General features: G+C 35.2%; 1 protein-coding gene across 2 annotated transcripts in view; it reads left to right on the forward strand.

Moving 5' to 3' along the window:
* Positions 1 to 23806, forward strand: part of GFPT1 (glutamine--fructose-6-phosphate transaminase 1) — a 66211-nt gene extending 42405 nt beyond the window's left edge. For both annotated transcript variants that reach the window (XM_081264644.1, XM_081264645.1), the window contains 7 exons: positions 7613 to 7733; positions 8103 to 8260; positions 17297 to 17411; positions 18631 to 18758; positions 19346 to 19513; positions 21091 to 21252; positions 22055 to 23806. In XM_081264644.1, coding sequence (XP_081120770.1) covers positions 7613 to 7733; positions 8103 to 8260; positions 17297 to 17411; positions 18631 to 18758; positions 19346 to 19513; positions 21091 to 21252; positions 22055 to 22099 — 897 coding nt within the window. In that variant the 3' untranslated portion in view covers positions 22100 to 23806. The remainder of the gene's footprint in view (positions 1 to 7612; positions 7734 to 8102; positions 8261 to 17296; positions 17412 to 18630; positions 18759 to 19345; positions 19514 to 21090; positions 21253 to 22054) is intronic.
* Positions 23807 to 25746: the final 1940 nt, after the last annotated feature.

The following is a 25746-nucleotide window of genomic DNA, read 5'->3' on the forward strand; positions in this document are numbered from 1 at the left end:
CTTTTCTTAGTTAGTAGGCTTTTTATGGCATCTTCTATTTCATTACTTGAAATTGATCTGTTTTTATATCCTCCTGATTCAGTTTGGGGTAGATCGTATGCCCTAGAAATTTGTCAACGTCTTCAAGATTTTCTGTTTTATCGGAGTGTTAATTTTCAAAATAGTTTCTAATTATCTTGTGTATTTCAGTAAGTATCTGTGTGATATTTTCTTTTTCATCATGAATTTTAGTAATTTGAGTTTTCTCTATCCTTCTTAGCGTGGCTAAGGGTTTACCAATTTTATTTATTTTTTCAAAGAACCAATGTTGTGTGCTGATCACTCAGAAAACACTCTTGGTCTGAATTTTGTCCAAATTTGAGTGTCTTTATTTAGTTGGCTGGTGACTGCCCCTCAGCAAGATGCTGTTCAGGGTACAGCGCCCATCTTAATGTAGTCAAGCTTTTTAAAAATAAAAACCACTTTTGCCTTGCATAGGGGGGTCTACAATTGCACAGAGCAGGCAAGCTCTGTTGCAAAGCAAGCTCCTTACAGAAGCTAAAATTAGTGATTAGCTTGCAAGTGTCTGTAGCAAGGGTTGGGGACTTTTCAATTAGGGGTGGAGTTGATATTTGTGGTTGGGCAGGGGTTGCAACTATTAAAGTTTCTTATTTAGGTTAACTGCCCACTGTAATCAAGATGATTTCTTTTTAAAATGGAGTTACTTAGGCTAAATTCTTTAAGTACTACTTATAACCAGAATAGCTTAATATTACTTAGCCTATAATTTTACATTATTTATTGATATCCTACAATCTATAGGGTGCTTACTGACTAAGTTAGGCCATCACACCAACTTTTTATCAATTTTTTGAATTGTTTCTTTTGTTTTAATTTCATTGATTTCAATTATTTTCTGTCTTCTGCTTTTGGTGTTGATTTGTTCTTCTGTTTCTAGGGCTTTGAGATGTAACATTAGGTCATTTATTTGTTCACTTTTTATTCTTTTAAGGAATGGACTCCATGCAATGAACTTTCCTATTAGCACTGCCTTCATAGTGTTCCAGACATTTTGATATGTTGTTGTCAGTATTCTCGTATACCTCTAAGAATTTTTTAGTCTCCTCTCTGATGTCTTCTGCAATCCACTGTTCATTCAATAGCATATTATTTAGTCTCCAGGTGTTGGAGTAGCTTCTGTTTTTTATTTTATCATTGATTTCTAATTTCATGCCATTGTGGTCTGATAGAATGCAGGGTAGTATCTCTGCTTTTTGGTATTTGCTAAGGGTTGCTTTGTGTCATAATATTTGGTCTATTTTAGAGAAGGATCCATGTGCTGCTGAGAAGAAAGTATATTCACTCATTGATGGATGAAATACTCTGTGTATGTCTGTTAAGTCTAAATTTTTTATTGTTTAGTTTTTATTTGGAAGATCCACCCAGCAGTGAAAGAGGTGTGTTAAAGTCATCCAGTATTATTGTGTTGTTATCTATTTGATTCTTGAAATTGAGAAGAATTTGTTTGATGTATGTAGATGCTCCATTGTTTGGGACATATATATTTATGATTGTTATGTCTTGTTGACGTATGGGTCCCTTCAGCAGTATGAAATGTCCTTCTTTATCTCTTCTGACTAACTGTGACTTGAAGTCTACTTTATCTGATATGGGGATGGAAACCCTTGATTGTTTATGCAGTCCATGTGAGTGGTATGTTTTTTCCCCAACCTTTCATTTTCAATCTGTGGATGTTTTTTCCTATCAGATTAATTTATTGAAGGCAGCATATTGTTGGGTTGTTTTTAAAAATCCAATCTGCCAGTCTGTATCTTTTGAGTGATGAATTTAAGCCATTAATATTCAGGGTTATTATTGAGACATGGTTTGTATTCCCTGTTGTTTGGGTTTATTTTGGGGTTTTAATTTGATTTGGTTTTTCCTTTGATTGGCATTTCCCTTAGTGTAGTTCCTCCCTTTGCTGATTTTCATTGTTGTTTTTCATTTCCTACTCATTGAATATTTTGCTGAGGATGTTCTGTAGTGCAGACTTTCTAGCTGCAGATTCTTTTAACTTTTATCATGGAAGATATTTTTTCGTCATCAAATCAAAAGCTTAAATTTTCTGGATATAAGATTCTTGTTTGGCATCCATTTTCTTTCACAGCTTGGTATATATTATTTTAGGACCTCCTAGCTTTGAAGATCTGTGTTGAGAAATTTGTTGAGATCCAAATTGGTTTCCATCTATATGTAATCTGATTCCTTTCTCTTTTAGCTTTTAAAATTCTATCTTTATTCTGTATGCTAGTCATTTTCATATAATGTGTCTTGGTGAGGATATGTTATAATTTTGTACATTTGGTGTCCTATAAGCCTCTTGTATTCAATTTTCCAATTCATCTTCAGGTTTGGGAAATTTTCTGATAGTATTTCATTGAATAGATTGTGCATTCCTTTGGTTTGTATCTCTATGCCTTCCTCTATTTTGGTAATTCTTAAATTTGGACTTCTCATGTTATTCCATAATGTTTGGATGTTCTGCTCATGGTTACTTACCATCTTCACTGTGTAGTCAACTTTATTTTCAAGATTATGTATTTTGTCTTCATTGTTTAAGGTTCTGTCTTCCAAGTGATCTAGTCTGTTGGTGATATTTTCTATTGAGTTTTTAATTTGGTTTATTGTTTCCATCATTTCAAGGATTTCTGTTTGTTTTCAGAATCCCTCTTTATTGAAGTAATCTTTTGCTTCCTGTATTTGCTCACGTAGCTCTTTATCGAAGCAATCTTTTGTTGCATGTGTTTGCTCTCTTAAATCATCCTTAAGTTTGTGGAACATTTTAATTATCTATATCCCGAACTTCTTCTCTGTGCTGTCAATGGATTCTATTAATGTAGTATCTTGGTTTGTTTGGGGCACTTTCTTCCCTTATTTTTTCATGTTGTTCGTGTGTCTTCCCCTCTAGCAGTGCAGATCCGAGATATTACAGTTTCTACACTTATAGACTTATAGTGTCCCTACAGGTTTCCAGTATCTCTCTTTTTAGGGGAGATCAATATTAACAGATCCTAGTGCAAACAATATGCAGCCTTAAATAAATAGCTCCTATTAAGATGTTTATACAATTTTGTTGCAATAAACAAAAATGGTGTATTCCATTATTATCTATAATATAAACAATAGATTTGCAAAAGGGTCCATAGTTTCTAATAATGGACAAAGAGAGAATCCAGGGAGGGGGTGTAGGATGAGATAGATGTTAAAGAGGTAGGAAATGAGGATATAGAAATATTAGATCTTAGGAAGTGTGAAAGAGGAATGAATAGAAGTTGGCTGGTAGCGGAGAAAAGAGAGAAAGAGACTCTGGGAAGACAGATAAATAGGAAGAAAATAGAGGGAATACAAAAAACAAAACAAAACAAAATTAATAAGAAAATGAAAAACAAAAGATAAAAGAGTATACAACAAAGTTGTAATATACTATTCAGACAACCCAATCCTCAGTAGCCTACTACATGAAAAATACTTGGTTTCACAAATGTTGGGGATGTGAGGGTGGGAAAAGAGGGGAAAAAAAAACCTAGAAGGAAAATTGTACAATTCTGAGTTCAGTATCTTTCCTGCTTGCCTTCTCATTTGATAGTTGGAGTTGGTTGTCTGGTGTTTGCTAGTATCTCCATTCTTAGTATAGTAAAGGTTATTAGGGTGGGAGGATTGGTCTTGGAGGCGGAACTCCTGGAGGTAGGATATAGCACTTGCCGGTCCCTGTTCAAAGACTTTGCTCCAAGGATCTTCTTTGGGGCCCACTTGTGAGATGTGGGTGCCTGGTCTTAGCCCTTTATATCACCTATAGACCTCACAATTCTTGGTCTCTTAATTTATACTCTAAACTGTATCTCTCTTGCCCTCTCCCTTTCTACTTCCCAATCAGGAATCTCTCTCTCCGGTGGTCCTGTGGGCAGAGCACTGGGGCCTGTACCCCTGTCGTGGAGAGCTGTTCTGTATCGGGCAGATCAGGACCAGGCTTTGAGAGCTACGGGCTGGCCATGTAGCTGCAAGCATTGTGGTGCCGGGTTGGTGGCTGGGGAGAGGGGGGCGTTAGGAGACTATAGGGACCTTGATGTTGCTTTTAGGCCTCAGCCGGTGTCCCACCATGGAAGTTACCCCAACTAAAGATGGCAATGGTAGTAGCAGGGGTAACTCAAGATTATGGCAAAGGTGTCCCAAGATGGAGGCGACCACTTTCTGAGATCTCCAGGGTAGTGAGGGTGGGCTGTGTAGTTGGGCAGCATGTTCAGAGATGCAGCACTGTTGCATCTCTGCCTCTTTATCATGATTTTTCCCTTCCTATATATTCTCTCTGATTTCATTCTTTATGCTGTCCTTTACTTTGCAGATCAGTTTAACTATGTACATTCTAAACTCCTTGTCTGACATTTCTTTTACTGTGATGTCAGTGGTTTCTATTATTTGTGACAGTTTGTTCCCCTGCTTTTTCATGTTGTTTGTGTGTCTATCCATCTAACAGTATGAATCTAAGGCAGTAGAATTTCTACTCTGTGGACTTATAGTGTCCCTGAAGTTTTCCAGTACCTTAACTGTTTAGGGGAGATAAATAATAACAACAACCATTGTAAGCAATATACAGCATTAAACCATATAATTCATACTACGACATCTACAGTGTTACTTATGATAACATGATCAGTTATTGCCTATGGTAAAAATAGCAAATTTGCAAAAGGATTTACAATTTCAAATGGTGGACAGGGAGAGAACAGAAGTGATATAAGATGTGATGATTATGAGGGAGGAGGAGATAAGACAGAAGTAAAAGATCAAAGGAAGAGTGAAAGGGGGAAAATAGAGATTTGCTGTTAGCAGAAGAAAAGAGAATGAAGGGAAACCATAGGAGAAAAACATACACACACATATATATATATAAAGTAAAATTTTAAAACAAAAATAAAAATAAAATACACAAAACTAAAAAATACTAATCCAACATTTTAATTCACAAAAAACTAATCCATAAAAAATAACTGGCTTCAAAAATGCTAGACATGAGAGAAGAAAACAAATATGAAAATGTATAAATATCCATGTACCATCAAGGTCACAATTAAATGAGTAAAAGAATAAAAAAAATTTATGAAAGGAATAATCATCTTGATGAAAAGTTAAAGAATTATTTCTATTGTAGTTCAGTATATTCTCAGTTTCTTTTCTCAGCAGTTTTAGGTGGGGGTCATCTGGATCATGATGCTCCACCCTCTGGCTTGCTGGTGTGAGAAAGGTAATCCTGTAGGAGGAATTTCTGGAGACAGGGTTTAGGCTTAGGGGTGGACTCCAGGCTTTTCACTGAATGCCAGTTGGTCTGGAGATTTAGATCAGTACACTACCAGTGTCCAGTAATTGCTGGTCCATGCTGGAAGAATGTACCCCAGGGCTCTCCCCTGGGTTCCACGCATGTGATGGGAGACCCCATTCTTAGTCCCCTTTGTCACATGTGGACACCACGTTTACTGATCTGGGCCTTCAGTCTAGGAACAACTCTCTCCCGGTCCTGCCCTTCTGAGTTCCCAGCCAGATTCACTCCTGCCCTTCCGAGTTCTGGGATTTGTCTCTCCCAGCCAGTCCTGCAAGCAGTCTAGTTGGAGGGGGTTTCTGAGACCAGTAGTCTATGTAAACCTCTCTGTATGTTTGATTTTCTCCTGGTCACTTAAGCATTCTTTGTGTTGCTCAATGTATGTTTACTGGACCCATATTTTGGGCCAAACCTGGGTTTGCCAGGAATTGGCTTCCTCAGATGTTGGGGTGGGGAGGGGGGGTGGCGCACAGCTGCAAAATGGTGCCTTCCTTTGTTCTCTGCACATAGCCTGGAGAGATGGCGGCTTCTTTCCCCACACACAGATATGATGCGGCGCATCTTTTAGGTTTGTTGGGCAATGTCCTTGATCTCTAAAGGCTTCATACCCAGGTACGCCTTGGACCTTCCCAAAATGCACCTTGGACCTCCCAAAAATGCGGGTTGCTTTCATTCCCTCATCCCTGTACTGTCCTCACAAAGGAACCACTTTGACTGGTGCTTCTGACCCAGCTATGGCAGCAGCTGTGTCCATGAGGATTTTTTCCTTATTATATCCAACCTCCTGTATCCCCATTCTGCTTTGAATGTCCAATTTTAAATTCTGGTAAAGCACCCCCCACCCGCTTTGGTTCACCCACCTTGTGGAGAAGCTCCCTGTCTACTTTCTTGGTTTCACACCACAAAGTGGCCAGGAACATGACCTCCTCTCTTCTGCCATCTTGAAAAACTCTAGCATTTTAATGTCAATAACTTATATATAATTAATAAGGAAAATACATCAGTGGAAAATAATGACAAAAGGAGCATTCATTTTTTTTCTTTTTGGATTGAATTCAGTGTGCTTAACTATTGAGCTATGTCCCCAGCCCTTTTTTATTTTTTATTTTAAGGCAGAGTTTCACTAAGTCTCAGTAAGTTGCTTAGAGACTCACTGAGTTGCTGAGGCTGGCTTTGAAGTTGTGATCCTCCTGCTTCAGCCTCTGAATCACTGGGATTATAGGCTTTTATCACCATGCCTGCAAGAGCATTTTAGTTTTGAAGACTCTCTGTTCATTGTGTTAAAATATTTCAAAAAAATGCCAAACCCAAGTTATTGGGAATCCAAATAGAACAATTCAGTTCTGTTTCAATTTGTGGACAAGCAAAAGTTGAAGGGCTGTGGAATAAGGACATATTTACAGTCTTTATTACTATGGAGGAGGAATGTAGAGATGAGGTGAAAGATGGGCTTGCTTGGTGAGGCTGGTGGAGGGCTGTCAGGTCAGGGCGTCTCTAGAGTTAGTGTTAAAAGAATCACTGTACCTATTCACATCCATAGAGCCTCAAGTTTTTCTGTCTGAACATTTATATTTTCTATTAATTTTCTGATGTTTGGAGAAAATTAAAAAAAAATTTAATTAGAATGGAAATTGAGTGAAAGGAAATAAGGTGTCCTTTGAACAGAGACACAAACCACACTCTATCATCCCTCTTCAATACTCCAAAATTTGAAAATGTGAGCTTTCTTTTTTTTTTTTTTTTTTTTTTTTTTTTAGAGCTGTATTTGAACCAGCTACTGAATCAGGATTTCTAAAATGTGCTGACTTTTTTGGAAAATGGTACTGTGTATACATACATTGCATGTTTAAAGTGTTCAGGTTTTCACTGAATACTTGTACATATGTTGTCTCATTTGAAATCCCTCAATGAGAATGGTATTATATGAATTTTCATTTTAAAGATTAGGAATTGGGAAGTTTAGAGATAATATACAAGCTGACTCACAACAGTGCTTTTTCTGCTTCTCAAAATGTTTTACGTGTGGGTGTATTTGCATTGGTAGTCGTCTAAAGAGACTTGTTCTGAAATGTTAACAGTGCTTACTTCTTGGGTAGTGGGATCTTATTTTTTATGTTTTAATCTGTATTGTATTTTCTAACTGTATGTATTTATCATTTTTATAATCAGAAAAAGTGAAAACTATATGTTAAGTCCAAAGAAACCCAGTGGAAAAAAGTATCTGAAGACAAGTTGTATGATTACATCATCTTTTCTCTGCAGACACGTCAGGTTCTTGAGGAGCTGACTGAATTGCCAGTGATGGTGGAACTAGCCAGTGATTTCCTAGATAGAAACACACCAGTCTTTCGAGATGATGTTTGCTTTTTCATTAGTCAATCAGGTAAGTTCATTTTAAAAACTTGAAGGAAAGTCATTTTTTCTAATAATTCTAGCATATCTTGGCAAACAATGGTATTTAAAAATAAATTGGTTTTGCATGACATACAGATTTACTTCTGTATTTATGTTCTTTATGAATTAGTAAAAATGAATATCTTTTACTTGCAAAGAGTTGAATTTTCAGACAGGAGGCAAAGGGTTCCTAAAAAACCTATTATTAAAAAATTTTTAAGTTTATTAAAGGCATATTTTCTGTTTCATTTAAAATGTGTGATATTATTAAAAATGTGATCCATTTGTTTTTACATCTAAGAAACAACATATGCTGAAACTATTCCATGTTTTACTTTTGCTGTACTCTTTTATATAGGTGAGACAGCAGATACCCTGATGGGTCTTCGGTACTGTAAGGAGAGAGGAGCTTTAACTGTGGGAATCACAAACACAGTTGGCAGTTCTATATCAAGGGAGACAGATTGTGGTGTTCATATTAATGCCGGCCCTGAGATTGGTGTGGCCAGTACAAAGGTAAATTCTTGAATTCTCTCTCTGATGATTATTAATCATAGTATTGGGTGAAACAGACTAGTGTATAGTATAGTCTATATCTTATTTTTCTTTTTCTTTTTTTTTTTTTTTTTTTTAGCAGTTATAGAACTCATACATTTTACTTGTCACTGTAATTATTGTAAGACTTAAAGGTCAGTATAGATAAGACTGTCATCTACTCTTCTTCCCTCCAATCTTAGTGTTTAAAAAGGACAAAGTATATATCATAAGTCTACTTTGAAAATGTCTCTGTTGGCTGTCCCTATTCATCACTTGTAATCCTCCTGTGAGACATAGTGGAATACATAGTACTTATGCATATGGCACCCCTTTCTTTTATTAAATATAGTTAGGAATTAGAAAAGTAATAGATTGGAAATATCCAGTTTAATTAAGGTAGTTTTTTTGACATTTTTATTTATAGATTCCTGGATTCTTATAAATAGGTCAAAATTATGTACTACTTTTGAAGGTTTGTAAGGAGTATACATTTGGTATAAATTTGGCAATTTAAAAACTAATATTTTTAAAAAATTAAAAAAACAATAGCTAAATTATAGACCCAACCTAGGTGCCCTTCTACAGATAAATAGATAAAGAAAGTGTGGTACATATACACAATGGAATATTACTCGGCCATAAAGAAGAATAAAATTATGGCATTTGCTGGTAAATGGATGGGACTGAAGAATATCATCCTAAGTAAAATAAGCCAGTCTCCCCCAAACAAAGGCTGAATATTTTCTCTCATATTCGGATGCTGACTCACAATAATGGGGGTGGGTAGGGAAGAATAGAAGTACTTTGGATTAGACAAAGGGTAATGAAGGGAAGGGAGGGTGAATGGGAATAGGAAAAATAGTAGAATAAGTTGAACATCACTATCCTATGTGCATGTATGATTAATTCTGTATCATGTACAACCAGAAGAATGAGAAGTTATACTCTAAATATGAATAATATGTCAAGATAGATTCTATCATGTATAACTAATAAGAACAAATAAAAATACCAAATAAATGAGTATTTTATGAAAATATATATATTTCTAGTTAGATGTTACATCTGTGGAGGTATAAAGGAACTTTCATTTCTTTCTCTCCTTTTTTGGTATGGTGGATGGAACCCACAGGTGCTTCACCACAGTTACACCCTCAGTCTTTTTTATTTTTTGAAAGGATCTCACTAAGTTACTGAGGGTCTTACTAAGTTGCTGAGACTGGCCTTGTACTTGAAATCCTCTGCCTTATCTTCCCAAGTTCCTGGGATTACAATCATGCACCAGTACACCTGGCTTCTGCCTTTGCCTTTTAGTTCTTTTTTTTTTTTTTAAGAATACTTTATTATTTTTCTTATTGGGTCTTTTTAGTTATACATGACAATAGAATTCATTTTGTCATAATTATAAAAGCATGGAATATAATTTGTTCTGATTTAATTCCTAGTTCTCCTTCCCTCATTCCCTTCTCACAACTCTACTGATCTTTCTGCTATTTATTTGTAGTTTTAAAAAAATTGTTATGGATGTACACGATGGTGAGATTCACTGTGGTTATATTCATATATGTACATAGGAAGGTTATGTTGTATTCATTTTACAATCTTTCCTTTTCCCATTTCCCCTCCCTTCCCTTCATTTCCCTTAGTCTACCCCACTGAACTTCTATTCTTCCCCCGACTCCTGCTTATTGTGGGTTAGTTTCCGCATATCAGAGAAAACATTTGACCTTTGTTTTTTTGTGATTGGCTTATTTCTCTTAGCATGATAGTCTCCAGATCCATCTATTTACCAGCAAATGTCATAAAGTCATTCTTCTTTATGACTAAGTAATACTCTGTTGTGTATGTATGCCATATTTTCTTTATCCATTCATTTGTTGAAGGGCACCTAGGTTGGCTCTTTAGCTTGGCTGTTGTGAATTGAGCTTCTATATAAACATTGCTGTGGCTGTGTCTTTGTAGTATGCTGATTTTAAATCCTTTGGGTATTTACTGAGAAGTGGGATGGCTGGGTCATATTGTGGTTCCATTCCTAGTTTTTTGAGGAATGTCCATATTGCTTTCCAGAACAGTTGCACTAATTTGCAGTCCCACCAATAATTTATGAGTGTACCTTTTCCTCTATATCCTTGCCAACATTTATTCTTATTCTTGATAATTGCCATTTTGACTGGAGCGAGATGAAAGCTCAGTGTAGTTTTAATTTGCATTTCTCTAATTGCTAAGAGATGTTGAATATTTTTTCATTTATTTGTTAACCATTTGTATTTCTTCTTTTGAGAAGTGTTTAGTTCTTTTGCCCATTTATTGATTGGATTATTATTATTATTATTTTAGGTGTTAAATTTTTGAGTTCTTTATTTATCTTGGATATTAATACCCTATCTCAGGAGCAGGTGGCAGAGATTTTTCTCCCATTCTGTTGGTTCTCTCTTCACACTCTTTATTGTTTCCTTTGCTGTAAAGAAGCTTTTTAATTTGATTTTGTCCCACTTATTGATGTTTGATTTTACTTCTTGAGACTTAGGAATCTTTTAAGGAAGTCAGTTCCTGAGCTGACGTGTTGGAGTATTGGGCCTACATTTTCTTATAGCAGGTGCATGGTTTCTGGTCTAATTCCTAGGTCTTTGATCTACTTTGAGTTTTGTGGAAGATGAGAGAAGGGGGTTAAATTTCATTCTACTGCATATGAATTTCCAGTTTTCCCTGCACCATTTGTTAAAAAGGTTACTTTTTTTCCAATGTATGTTTGGTCTAGTATGAGATAACTGTATTCATGTGGGTTTGTCTCTGTGTTTTCTATTCTGTTCCATTGGACTTCATATCTGTTTTGATGCCAATAGTATGCTATTTTTGTTACTGTTGCTCTGTAGTATATAATTTAGTTCTGGTATTTTGATGTCTCCTGCTTCTAAACAGTGCCTCCTTTTCTAAACAATTGCTTTGGCTATTCTGAATCTTTTATTTATGCAAATGAATTCCATAACTGCTTTTCTAGTTCTATGAAGAACATCATTGTAATTTTTTTTAAATCTTTTTTTTTAATATTTATTTTTTAGTTCTCGGCAGACACAACATCTTTGTTCGTATGTGGTGCTGAGGATCGAACCCGGGTCGCACGCATGCCAGGCGAGCGCGCTACCGCTTGAGCCACATCCCCAGCCCCCATCATTGTAATTTTGATGGGAAATGCACTGAATCTGTATAGTGCCTTTGATAGTATGGCCATTTTGACAGTATTAATTCTGCCTGTCCAAAAACATGGGAGATCTTTCCATCTTTTGAGATCTTCTTCAATTTCTTTCTTCAGTGTTCTATAATTTTCATTATATAGGTCCTTTACCTCTTTTGTTGGATTGATTCCCAATTATTTTATTTATTTTTGAAGCTATTTTCAATGAGACAGTTTTCCTAATTCTTTTTTAGTAGATTCATCATTTAGTACAGGAATGTGATTTTTTTTGTGGATGTTGACCTTATATCCTGCCACTTTTCTGAATTTCAGTTCTTTTAAAGGCTTATTAAGACCATGTAGCTCTTTGAAAGTAGGACATGCATAAATTTAATAATAATTTAAAAAAATCAGGGATGGGGTTGTATCTTAGTGGTAGAGTGCTTGTCTAGCGTGTGTGAGGTTCGATTATCAGCACCACATAAAAATAAAATAAAGGTCCACGAACAACTAAAAAAAATTTAAAAAAAATCAATCTTAGAAAGTTATGTAAATGCAGATGACTTCTCTCTCCATAGATATTAAACTTTATGATTTCCAAATATTTAATTTCTCATTATCTGTTTTTCTGTTTAAATCTAATATTTTTTGCTGATTATCTAATAAAACACTTTAGTGCTGATGGTTTTGAGTTTAATTAAAGGGTTATGGAAGATGATGGTAATGGATCAATAACCACACTTAACTTTTTTTTCCTCAAAAAGAATCTCATGGAAAATTTTTTTTGTGCAAAATTTGTAATTCTTATATAAAAACTTTTGAGGTTTTAATTTCTTGGGTATTTTGATACTACTAACACTATAATTTGTGGATAGCTGAAACTTGAATTTTCTCCATATGGTAATTAAAATGTAAGTTGTTTGTGCTTGGTTTTCATCCTGTGGCTGAATAAATAACCAGCTGCCCTTAGCAACAGTTAATAGATTTTTAGACCAGTGTCCAGACAGATGCTTTGATGAGGGTGGCGATTAGAATCCCAGGGCTTCTTTATTCACAACATATCGTGAAACAAGGGCTTTAATGTGGTGTATGTGGAATGTAGCACAGCTCAACTTTTATAAGATCTTTCAGGAATTGTGAGCTGCCAAGGGAAATGCTATTTTTAAAATTTTCACTTTTTTTTTTAAGAGAGAGAGAGAGAGATTGATTTTTAATATTTATTTTTTAGTTATTGGTGGACACAACATCTTTTTTTGTATGTGGTGCTGAGGATCGAACCCGGGCCGCACGCATGCCAGGCGAGTGCGCTACCGCTTGAGCCACATCCACAGCCCAGTTTTCACTTTTTTAAACGAGAACTTTTTATTATGACAATATTCAAACATGTAGCAGAGTTAAAATAATTTTACATTAACACCCATGAATACTTATCAATTGGATTCTACCATTAACCTTTTTTTCTACAGTTTTACAGAGATACAGTTTGCATGATATAACATTCACCAATTTTAAGTGTGTAGTGTCAGTAAATTTATTTGGCTATGCAACTGTCCCAACAACCCAGTTTTAGACTAAGACTTTAATCACATGCCAAAGTTTCTTTGTACTCCTTGATCACCAGTTCCCACCCTTAACCTTCAGCCTCATACCTAGCAGCTACTGCTTTCTCTTGCTGTATTTTGTCATTTTTCAGAAATTTCTTATAAATGGGATGGTATAATACTTGTCTTTTATGTCTGGTTTCTTTCATTTAGTATGAAGTTTTTGAGGTTCATTGATACTGTTACTTGTATTAATAATTCTTTCTGCAAGTCTTTAAAATATTTTTATTTTGAAATAAACATAGATTTAGAGGAAGTTATAAAGTTGTTATTAATCAAGTTCACATTACTATAATGAAATATCTGAGGCAGGTTAACTTATAAAGAGAAAAGATTTCTTTTGGCTCACATTTCTGGAGTTTCCATTTCCAAATTAGGCAGTCCCATTTTATGCCTCTGGCAGGGATGGTACATCACAGCAGGAGTGCATGATAGAACAACAGCTGAGCCAGAAAGCTGAGAGAGACTAAGAATCAGGGGTCCCACAGTCTCCTTAGAGGGCATATGCAGTGACCTGAGGACGTTCCAGTAGGATCCAGCTCTTAAAGGTCCTACTACCTCCCAGTAGTGCCACCTGGGGAACCAAACCTTTGAGGGGAATACTCCTCTAGACTATAGCACTAATACAGAGAAGTCCTATGTTTCCTTCACCCGGTTTTCCCCAATCCTTATATCTTCTAAAATAAGCATATATGTTTTTAATATCTTCATTTTTATTTATTTGTTTGTTTATTTACTATGTGGTGCTGAGGATCGAACCCAGTGCCTCACACATGCTAGGCGAGTGCTCTACCACTAACCCAGAACCCCAATACTGAAACAAGCATCTTTTTATAGTACAAACTTAAATTTCTTGGCTGGGTGCAGTGGCGCACGTGTGTAATCCCAGTGCCTCAGGAGCTGAGACAGGAAGATTGCAAGTTCAAAGCCAGCCTCAGCAAAAGCGAGGTGCTAAGCAACTCAGTGAGACCCTGTTTCTACATGAAATACAAAATAGGGCTAGGAATGTGGCTCAGTGGTCTAGTGCCCCTGAGTTTAATTCCAGGTACCCTCACTCTCCAAAACAAAAGAAAAAAAAAAACTTGTCTTAAAAAAATTGACAATATGGCAATTTGGTGTTACTTTAATTTTTTTTCTTGGATTTCAAAGTAATTTTTTCTTCAACTGTCTTAGATATTCTGGGCTGGAGTTATTTAAAAGAAGTGTTGGAATATTTAGTCACAGACCATTTCTGAATGGTAAATGTGTATGTTAATGGGTAATCAAAAGAGTTGATCATTGACCCTGTTCCTTAAGCTCTATGATCCAGCTTATGAATTCCCAACTTTGCCTGAAAAAACTATTAGGATTACAGGGATATTATTTCCCATAATGTCAGACCATAGACAATTTGATATTTCTATAGGAATTGATGGATATAAATGTGCAGGTTCAGCCATTTTTGTATGTTATTGCAGGTGTTTAAAATTTCACGACAGTGCTGACTTTAGAAATATATCATCTGACTTTGTTTTTGGCTGAATAAAAAGAAAAACCAAGTTTAAAAGTTCAGAGTCAACATTTTTCTGGTTAATTCTTTCAAACCTCAGTAGATTCTAAATGCGTGGTGTTGCTTAATTTTCTTATAGTTGGTTTCCTTGTATATATTGATAAAACAAAAAATATGGGGACTGGGAGTACAGTTCAGTCGTAGAGTATTTGCCAAACATGCATGATGTTCTAAGTTCAATTCCCAGCACTGGTGGGGTAGGGAGTGGAGAAAAACATGATTTTAAAATTGGAAATTATACTGTAACAGCAGAGTAATGGAAAAAATTTATATTTAAAAAATGTTGAAATGTTTGCATTCCAAAGAAACATTAGTTTGTAGAATGACATTTTTAGTAATTGGCTAATGGAATTGGAATACTTGTTGTCTCATCAGTTTGGACTGGAAACAGTTTGGATATCCCAGAAGTCAAGATATTGGGTCTGGGGCTGGGGTTGTGGCTCAGTGGTAGAGCACTTGCCTAGCATGTGTGAGGCACTGGGTTCAATTCTCAGCACCACATATGAATAAATGAATAAACAAAACAGAAGTTGACAAATAATAGAGAAAAGGGAATGAGTGATCTGCAAAATAGAAAGTTTTAAAACCTTCTTGTTAGTGGTTCTTACCTGCTCTTTTGGAACCTTCCTGGAATTTTTTTTTAAATTTTATTATTTTTTTATATTGGTTGTTCACAACATTACAAAGCTCTTGACATATCATATTTCATACATTAGATTGAAGTGGGTTATGAACTCCCAATTTTACCCCAAATGCAGATTGCAGAATCACGTCGGTTACATCCACAATTTTACATAATGCCCTATTAGTAATTGTTGTATTCTGCTACCTTTCCTATCCCCTACTATCCCCCCTCCCCTCCCCTCCCATCTTCTCTCTCTACCCCATCTACTGTAATTCATTTCTCTCCTTGTTTATTTTCCCATTCCCCTCACAACTTCTTATATGTAATTTTGTATAGCAATGAGGGTCTCCCTTCATTTCCATGCAATTTCCCTTTTCTCTCCCTTTCCCTCCCATCTCATGTCTCTGTTTAATGTTAATCTTTTCTTCCTGCTCTTCCTTCCTGCTCTGTTCATAGTTGCTCTCATTATATCAAAGAAGACATTTGGTATTTGTTTTTTAGGGAACCTTCCTGGAATTTTATCTGTAGTATTGTAGTGCAAAAGCAAACAGAGTGGCCATACAATCTTTCTCAGTGTGATGTTTCACTAAGTCCTGATGTGTTAGCATTGGTTTTATATGAAATCTGTTTGCTGTCTCTGTACTGGAAGTTCTGTTCAGTTTAATAAGAAAGAGATAAGTAAAACAACAGAAAAGGATAAAACAAAATTCTCCATTGCAGTTATAATTGACTACTTATAAAGCACAAGAATATCAACTGAAGACTTAGAATGAGTAAGAATTCAGTAAGTGCTTTTTATAAAACATATTGGAAGAAGTCTTCTCTATAAATTGAAAATGTCTACTTAGAAAAGTAGATGAAGAGATATGTGTTGGAGAGGAACTCTTATTTTTAATAGCTGTAGAAAGTAAATTTAAAAAAAACTTTACTAAGAAACAAGATGCTCCATAAATATTTGTTTAATAAATGAAAACTAGTACACTATAGACTTTAAAATTCTCAGCACAAATTGATGAAAGTACTTATTCTGGATAGAAAATTGACTTTTGTAGAGATGTTGGAACTGTGAGACAAAATCAGTAGTCTTGCAACATAGATCTAGGATAGCAAGGAACTCAGACTACAGAAAGTGTCAGAAATCAATAAAAAATGGAGGCAAAATTTGCTGCTTATAAAATAAATACAGAATGTACCACCTTACATCAAAATCAATTTCAGGTATACTAAAAAGAAAAAGAAAAATCAATAAAAAGGAACAGTTAAAGCAACAGAACTAAGAAAATTTAATAATATTTAACTGGTGTTACAATATGGAAGAATTGGCTAAGCTAACAAGTACTACATAAAAGTTAAAAAAAAAAACCTGTGTGTCTCCCAAACTTAAGAAAAATACTCAAAATATATTAAAAGCCTTCTTAAGAACAATTAAAAAAGAAGAAGAAGAAGAAGACAAACAAAAGCCCCAGGTGAAAAATGGGTGAAGAACAACAAAATGAATTCTCAAATAAGGAAACAAATAGCCAACCAACAGTTTTGGATTCAAGCTATGCATGGTAGTGGGGCCTGGTGTTATATATGCCTGTAGTTGCAGCTACATGGAAGGTGGAGAGAGAAGGATTACTGAACCCTTGAGTTCAAGACCAGCCTGGACAACCCAGCAGGACCCTGACTCAAGGGGAAAAAAAAGGGGTGGTGGTGTCAATTGTCTAGCAGCCAAAACGGACTATTTCCAGTTTAGTGCCACTGATGTTGCTTTTAAAAGATGGACAATGTACATTGTAAAACTACTGGGAGCTGGGTGTGGTGATGCATGCCTGTAATCCCAGCAGCTTGGGAGGCTGAGACAGGAGGACTGCAGGTTCAAGGCCAGCCTTAGGAATTTAGCAAGGACCTGTCTCAAAATAGAAAAGGGCTAGGTATGTGGCTCAGTGGTTAAAAGCCCCCGAATTAAATTCCTAGTACCAAAACCAAATAAAAAAATGAATGTGCATTTTCTTTTCATCCTTTTAAAAATATATATTTTAAGACGCAACTGCCACTAATTTCTGCCTTTTTTGTGACATTTCAGGCTTACACCAGCCAGTTTGTATCTCTTGTGATGTTTGCCCTTATGATGTGTGATGACAGAATCTCCATGCAAGAGAGACGCAAAGAGATCATGCTTGGATTGAAACGACTGCCTGGTACAAGGATATTCACATTTTAGTTTTTTTTTTGTTTTGTTTTGTTTAGAAAAAGTGTAAAGGGTTTATTTAGTGAAAAGGTACATGGAGTGGGTGCCTTGAAGAGAGGAAATAGCCTCATGTCTTATGACCTGTTTGGGAGCCTCCCTTCCACGAATTATTTATCTGGGGTGGTTAGTGCAATTTTCTGCCATAGTTTAGTGCACCTGCACCAATATTACCTTGTTGGAAATTTTTGTTATCATAGACCTTATCCATTTCTCCAGATTGACAAGTAGCTGAGGTCCCTGGGCAGTATAACAGCCAGTTGGGTGCCACACAGGGGTAGAGGCTGAATTTCTTTTCCCCACCTCCCTTGCTCATGTCTGTCTGGCTACTTATTCACCTCTCAGGGACTCAGAACTCTAAAACCCTTCTGGTTGTGAGTGTTGGATCACTTGTTTGATTTTGTAGAGTCCACGTTCTTGCTAGACAAGACAAACAAAAGCCCAAGTTGAAAAATGGGTGAAGAACAATAAAATGAATTCTCAAATAAGGAAACAAATGGCCAGCCAACATTTTTGGATTCAAGCTATGCATGGTAGTGGGGCCTGGTGTTACATGCCTATAGTCAAGGGGTTGGGATAGTGAGTTTTAGGGTTCCTTGCTTTAGCCTAAAAGGAGGTGTTTGATGGCAGGTGAGCACTGTGGAATCTTTAATATAGATGATGATGGCAGCAGAGCCACAGGCATAGTCCCTAGGCATAGTCCCTCAGGGGTATCTTCAGGTCAGTTCTTATAGTAATCCATGTCACAGCACCAGTTATGTTACTTGGTGATGGGGTTCCCTGGTTCTTGTCTTCCTGAAAGAAAGGGTTCAGTCAAGAGAAACCAGTAGAAAACGTGTATAGGATTTATTTAGAGAAATGGAAGTAATACTCCAAGGTGTGTGGAATAGTCTGCCTCCAAGAGAGGAAACTTTACTTTTGTTTTCTAAGTGAGTTGGTAGTGAATGAAATTCTTTTATTACTGTGAATCTGTGGTTTGTAACTACTTAGTTAATATAAGATCATTCTATTTTTCCTCCCATGTATTTAAAAATCCTATGCTGATAACAGAAGAATAGAAATATTGGTCTTTCGTTGGTTGCTACCAATATATTATTGTTGTTATATCTGTTTGTTCAGTTAATGATCCATTTCTCATAGATTTTGCTAATAGTAAATTTACTTCTTAACAGATTTAATTAAGGAAGTACTGAGCATGGATGATGAAATTCAGAAATTGGCAACAGAACTTTATCATCAGAAGTCAGTCCTGATAATGGGACGAGGCTATCATTATGCTACTTGTCTTGAAGGGGCACTGGTATGTTTCCTCATTTACAGTTAATTTTAGTCTTCTGACTTATGGACCTGGCATGTAGTCATACTTACTACTTTTTGCAGTGTCTTATGCATGCTAAGTGAGTGCTCTATCACTGAATTATCCCCTACCCTTGTCATACTTTTAGAATGAATGAATGAAATATGTGGAACTTTTTAAAGAACCTCTATAAAAAACAAGAAGATGTCTTAGCTTGTTAACTTATATTTTAGTAACTTGAGTGTATAAATTGTTCAAAAAGGAATAAAATATTAAGTTCTCTAGGTATGAAATTAAATTGTGATCAAACATGCAGCAAGGGGAGAACAATTACAGAGAAATATGTATATTCATAATAATCTGAAACCTTAAAGAAGACCTGTGCATTTAAAAAATTCTAAATACTTGTTGATAATATAGAAATAATGATCTGTTAAATTGTTAGCTATATTTCCATATATCTGTGGTGCTTTAATACTGTTGGATAAATAGGCAGTGACTTAACATTATAAGATGCTTTGTATAATATTTACTTAAAAGCTAGAATTTTAAAAAATGGACTGAAGGCTTATTTGGTTCTTTCTTATTAGAAAATCAAAGAAATTACTTATATGCACTCTGAAGGCATCCTTGCTGGTGAATTGAAACATGGCCCTCTGGCCTTGGTGGATAAGTTGATGCCTGTCATCATGATCATCATGAGAGATCACACTTACACAAAGTGTCAGAATGCTCTTCAGCAGGTAGTTGCTCGTCAGGTAAGTCAGAGGTGGCTGTGAGGATACCTTGGGACTGTAAGAGTCAGTTACTAAAGTTTGTTTGAATTTTATCATATTTAAAGTAATAAGTAAGTGCCAGATAGGTAAATTAAAAAACATATTTACACTGGTTAGCTTTGGAGTACAACCTTTGAGATTTTTGTGTAAGGAAAGAGATACTTAGACTTCTGATGGGATCGACCTCATAGATAAAATGCTAATGGAGACCAAGGCCAGAGGCCTGATTCTGGGGGGCCCAACAGATCAGATCTGGCCATTCATTCATTCCAAAAATCAAATGGAAAACGTATTGATGAAAAGCTGGAAGGGAACTTTTATCAAGGACATTATTTGTATGCACTCTAATAAAGCCATATGGGGAAGGCAAGTGAGATCAAGCATCTCAGCCTTCAGGGGTACTGACTTGAGCTTCAGGATTAAATAGAGGAGGAATTGGGATAGGAGTTATAAAGTATGCACAATTCCTTATCTCAGTTCTGGTTCTGGGATGTGGCCCCAGAAAATTCCTTATCATCTTAGGGCTTGAGAGGGCAATCTCTATTTGCTTTGAAGGGCTGTCTCTCAGATCTTTCTTTCATTGAGGGCATTTTGATTCTTATGAGGTGATTATTCCTGCTTAGGACAGCAGTCTCATCAAGGGGTGGTCTGTCTGCAAAGCTCTGATGTTCATGAGATATGTAGGGCAATGACTGAAGACTTCACAGCACTGCTTCAGTTGAATGGCCCTGTAAATTTTGAAATAGCTTAGTTATTCTTATCTTAGTGTCTTCAGCCTTAAAGGGGGTGGATTACCAGCTTTAGATAAACATTGCTCAAATGATTAACATATGCAGAGTTGTGCAGAAATCTGACCCAGAATTTGAGGTAATAAAGAAGACAAATATATTACAAAATAAGGCAGACATGTCAGTTTTTCTCCTGATCTTAGTTACCCACTGGGCATCAGTTGCTGCAAAAGCACATTCTAATTCTCTGTTATAATAATAAGCTTCAGCAAGACTAAAACTGAGGCCTTGGTCTCCAAATTCTTTCGTCTTTCAGTTTTAACATATGCTTCTTCCTTTTAATTTAATATTCTTAAATATTTATCTCAGAAGGAACCTTAACTGTTCAATGTTAATATTATGAATGCTGTGCATAATTTTTTCAGATCATTTGGCTTTACATATAAATCCCATAAGGTATTACTCCATAAGCACAATGTAGTGGTAATAAACTTGGAAGGTAGGCATATGTAGATTCAAACACTAAGCCTGGAATAAACCCCAAAACAAACAAACAAACAAATACTAAACCTGGAATTTCTTACTTGTGTAAGCTTAAAAAAAAAAAAAAAAGTACTAAATTCCGCAAAACTTCTGTTTCTTCAACTGCCTAAGTGAGATCAACCAGATTTAATCTGTATGACTTTGTGTTTAAATAAATCTGTCAGTGAGACTTTGCGTAGACTATGCAATGCAAAATTTGCATATTCTTGTGCCAATAGTCCTGCTTTTTTTTTTCTAGTGATTGTGTATGTGTATGTGTGTGTATGTGTGTGTAATTTTATTCCCTAGGGGCGCCCTGTGGTGATTTGCGATAAGGAGGATACTGAGACCATTAAGAACACAAAAAGAACAATCAAGGTGCCACACTCAGTGGACTGCTTACAGGGCATTCTCAGCGTGATCCCTTTGCAGTTGCTAGCTTTCCACCTGGCAGTGCTGAGAGGCTATGATGTAAGTGGCCCACCTCTGCAGAAATATTAGGGTTTTTTTTTTTTTTAACTTAGGTACATTCTGATAATTTCTCTCCTAAATTTTTAACAATAACATTTGAAAAATCCATCAGATATGTATTTGTCACCTATTATCTTTTCATGACCCAATTTGTAAGTTATAATATCTTCTTACTCATAAAACTTGAAAGTACTTTGGAGGACCTTTAGGACTAGGACTGTCCTTGGGAAATCTCCACCTGTTTTCTTAGTATGTTTTTCTTCATAGAGTAGCATGTGGGATTTTGAAAAGGGGAATTTTGGGTTGTTTGGAACTCTCTCACACATTGTATGAATTCCAGTATTCCTGCTCTCTCAATTATTGTGGTAACCTAAACATTCTGCTTTTGTATTTCTAGTGTCCCTATGAGTGTGTTACCACCTCTATAGAGGACCAGAGTAATTAACTCTTTCTGTGTGTGCTGGCACTTTTTAAATTCTTTTCCTAACTAGTTCAGTTTTTTTTTCAAGACATATTACATGATTGTATTTTCTGATATAATGTTTTAAATATTATATTAGTTTAAATGTAGTTTCATATATATATATATATATATATGAAACTACATTGCTCAGGGTGGCCTTGAACTCCTGGACTTAATCCATCCTCCCACCTCAGCCTCTTGAGTAGTTGGGACTACAGGCATGTGCCACCACACCCAGCTCTAAACAAAAATAGTTTTCTTATAGCAAACCCCTTTTTCTCAATCTGTATAATCTCTCAACTCTTGCTCTTTTTTATTTTTTTCTTTTTCTTTTAATAGGTTGATTTTCCACGGAATCTTGCAAAATCTGTAACCGTCGAGTAAAAAGCATCAGAAACTTGGGAAGATTAAACAACACAAGACACCTTTTGTATTGAAAGCTTTGATTTAAGATATCACCCCCCTGGAAGCCTTTTTTAGTAAATTCTTATTTATATATTAGTTATAATTATTCCATTCAATTTGTGATTTTTGTGAAATTGCTTCTTATATTTTTCCAGTAAAATGTGGGGGAGTTTGAATAATGAAATCTAATTGGAATCTGTATTGGAAAGATTTTAGCTGTCTTTTTCTTTAAAGAATGCTGGGTGTTGAATTTATGGGTCCTCCACTTCAATCTAAGAGGATTGCATATTTAAAAAATAATTGGCATTTGTTTTACTGTGCATTTATTCATTCAGACCAATCATAGAGTTGTGCATTTATTTGGGCTTTCTAAATCCAGTGGTAGTATATGTGAACACTTGGATGTTTATTGAAGGTTTTGCTAAGTTATATATAAACAGAAGATGCTGTGATTTATTTCAGAACTTGTTTCTATTTTGTTTTTAAATCAAACTATAATACTTAAAGGCTTAAAACTTTTCTTGGTGGGATTTATATCTAAGGTCAGTTAACCTTAGTTCTCATACTTATCCGTTATCTATAGGTGGAGGTGATTTAGGCAACAGAATATTATAGTAGTACATTGATGTTCTCCAATGCACTTATAGACATGTGCACAATTTTATAGCACAAACTTTAAATTTGAATTGCTTTAGACAGTTGGACAATTGACAGCGTGATTTAAAATTTGAAGATGGGATGTTGGGTAACCCACTCCTTGTTTTTTCATCTAAAAGAAATTTTTATTTCCTTGTGTTTATAATCTTTATTTTTAAAGTAACTGTTGAATCACATATTTGTATCTTGTTCTTGAAATCACAACAGAGCTGCTATCAAATGTTTCAGATTGTCAGTATATTCAATATTCTTTTCAACTTTGTCCCATGAAAGAATTTCCTACAGTTAATTTTGACTTTCTTTACTGCCTTGTTGCATAAAACTAATATACCTTTAGTGTCAGTTTGGAAATTCTCTGAAATCGTTTAGAAGATTTGCAAGTCTTTGGCTCTTAAATAGGTATGGTAGGCTAGGCTAAGAAAAATTTATGTTTTACACTGATATTAGTAAATAAAGGGCATCATATTTAGTATTCCTAGATTTTTTCCTCTGTATTTTCTGTGTTCTACCCTGAAATTTATTTAGGAATGAAGATGATGTAAATAAAGTGGTGGTAAGATGTCTTCAGCTGGTTGCAGTTACAAGTGGAAGTTGACACTTTGGGTTAAAATATTTAAAGTAGAATATTAGTTAGATACCCCAAAAATGTGAGTTAAAATTTTTTTCACAGAGTTTTTTGGTTTAGATCTTGAGGGCTATAGGAGAGTGTGCTTATGTTTTGGTTAAGTTCTTTCAAAAGTACTCACTTTTAAATTGTGAAGTTGAAATATTTAGCATAATTTCTAGTAAGTTCAGTCTTTTATTTCCTTTTTTTGTGTTTGAACTTCTTGATGAGGTTAGGATTTTGGATAGCTATTATTGCTACAAGAGAAGTATAAAACACTGCTTGTGCATGATGGGTAGAGAAAGAAGTGGCATATTTTGAGGTAATTTGGAAGGAATCATTGATGGAGACTAGGGATCTCATTGTTTTTAAAAATAAAATAAGGTCACTATTTACATCATACACACACACACACACACACAAAACACATACAGCTGCTATGGCTGTATTTACCTACTTTGTTTATAAGATTATTTTCTGTAAGCGTACTAGTTTTAGTATATGTATTATATCATTTCTTGTATTTGATACGACAACATTTGACACGTGTATGGGTTTGCAGCATTTCTTTCCTTAAATTATTTTATTGATATACATGACATACACATAATTATTGTGTATTGTTATGGGGTACAGTGTGATGTTTTGGTATATTGTAAAATGATTAACTCAGGATACTTAGATTATCCATCATCTCAAACATTTATCATTTTTTGTGATAAGAACAATCAGAGTGGTCTTTTGTATCTATTTTGAATTATACCGTTTGGTACTGTTGGCTGTCATCACCTTCTGTGTAATAGAATTCCAGAACTTACTTCTGTCTGGCTGTGATTTGTACCCCAAATCACACTCCATACACAAATACTCCAAGCTAGGGTAAGTTCTAAACTGAGTATCAAAAACCAAGTTGAAGTATGAAGTGGTATTTTCCAAACATGATTTTGTTTCCCTTTTTTCTCTTCTTGCTCTCTACCCCATTTAATGTTGTGATTTTTAAATGTTTTTATAAATTAATTTTTAACACATAAAAGGTCTTGCAGTGAGGCAAGGCTAAATAAGTGAGCATACCCAGTTAAAGCCAATGTAATATAGACTATTTAAAAAATGTGTTTTTCAGAAAAAGGTATTCTACAAAAGGAGCTCTTTATATAAAAAGTTTTTTTCTTATAGTACATTTAAAGTTTAAATTCATTCATATGCCCTTACCCAGTGGGCCCTTTTTAGTCAGGGGACATCTAACATATGGCCCAGTAAATAATTATTACTTTGGAATCAACTTTTCCACTTTAAAAATCACATATGCCATAGGATAAAGATAAGAGGAAAAAAAAGTTGTCAGCTCTTTTTAGTTTGTTATAACTATGTCAACGGTTTTTTTATGACTACCTATTATAAGCTGTGCAGGTCATTTAAAATTACATCTTCCTTCTCAAAAAATGTCTGTCCCCAGGTAGACTTGTCACTGGAGAAGAGTAGCTAGGTTCATTGAAAGGCATGGGTGCTGTGAGTTGAGTGGATTTGTTTACTTAAATGATGGTCTAAGTTTGGGGGCATATCATATATAATGTTCATAAGAAGTGAAATGCATGTGCAGAGTAATCACAGGCTATAAACAATACAGAGTCATTAACATGCAGATGAAAAACAATCAAGTGTTCCTGCTCCTCAGAGGTAACTTACACAGGGTAGAGTGCAGATGGGCTGTTTCTCTTTTGAAAGCTTTCTTAGGTTGTTTCTGAGGTGATACTGACTTCTTTTAAATCCGGGTCTCTTGTCCTGATTTAGTTCTGAGGATGGAGAAAAGGAGCCTATTTGGGGGTCATTGGTAATATTTCTCTGACATTTATTTCATTACTCTTTAAAGAAGGAAAACCAGCTAAAGTGTTTGTTTTAACAAACATATTTTAAGTCCTTTGGGTCAGCTCTTTCTCTTATCTTTTTAAAAAATATATATATATATATGTAGGATATTCTATAGCAATAAAAGAGAAAGACTGGTGTTACCTAGTTATTATATGCTACAAATTAAGTGATTTTTCTGAAAAAAGCACAAAATCATTGAAAAGTATTTATTGAAAAAGAATTCATAGTTCACATTGAATTTGTAAAGGCCAAAGAAATTGAAGAGAACGGTAAAGATATTTCATTTTGTGAGATCTACATATTTAGTAAATTTTGTGTACAAGAATGACAGGCAGTGTTTTACCCACAGAAACACATTTCAGTTTTTACTGTTAATAGTCTCAAGTTTAAAAGTTTTAACATATAAATCTGTTTTTACCCACTATATTTAAAGATTGTTAATAAACATTTCAGTTATCTCCCTAGCTTGATGAATTTAAACATTATCTTCAAATCTAGG

This window comes from Spermophilus citellus, assembly GCF_964194105.1.
Source record: "Spermophilus citellus genome assembly, chromosome: 13".
Taxonomy (NCBI): domain Eukaryota; kingdom Metazoa; phylum Chordata; class Mammalia; order Rodentia; family Sciuridae; genus Spermophilus; species Spermophilus citellus.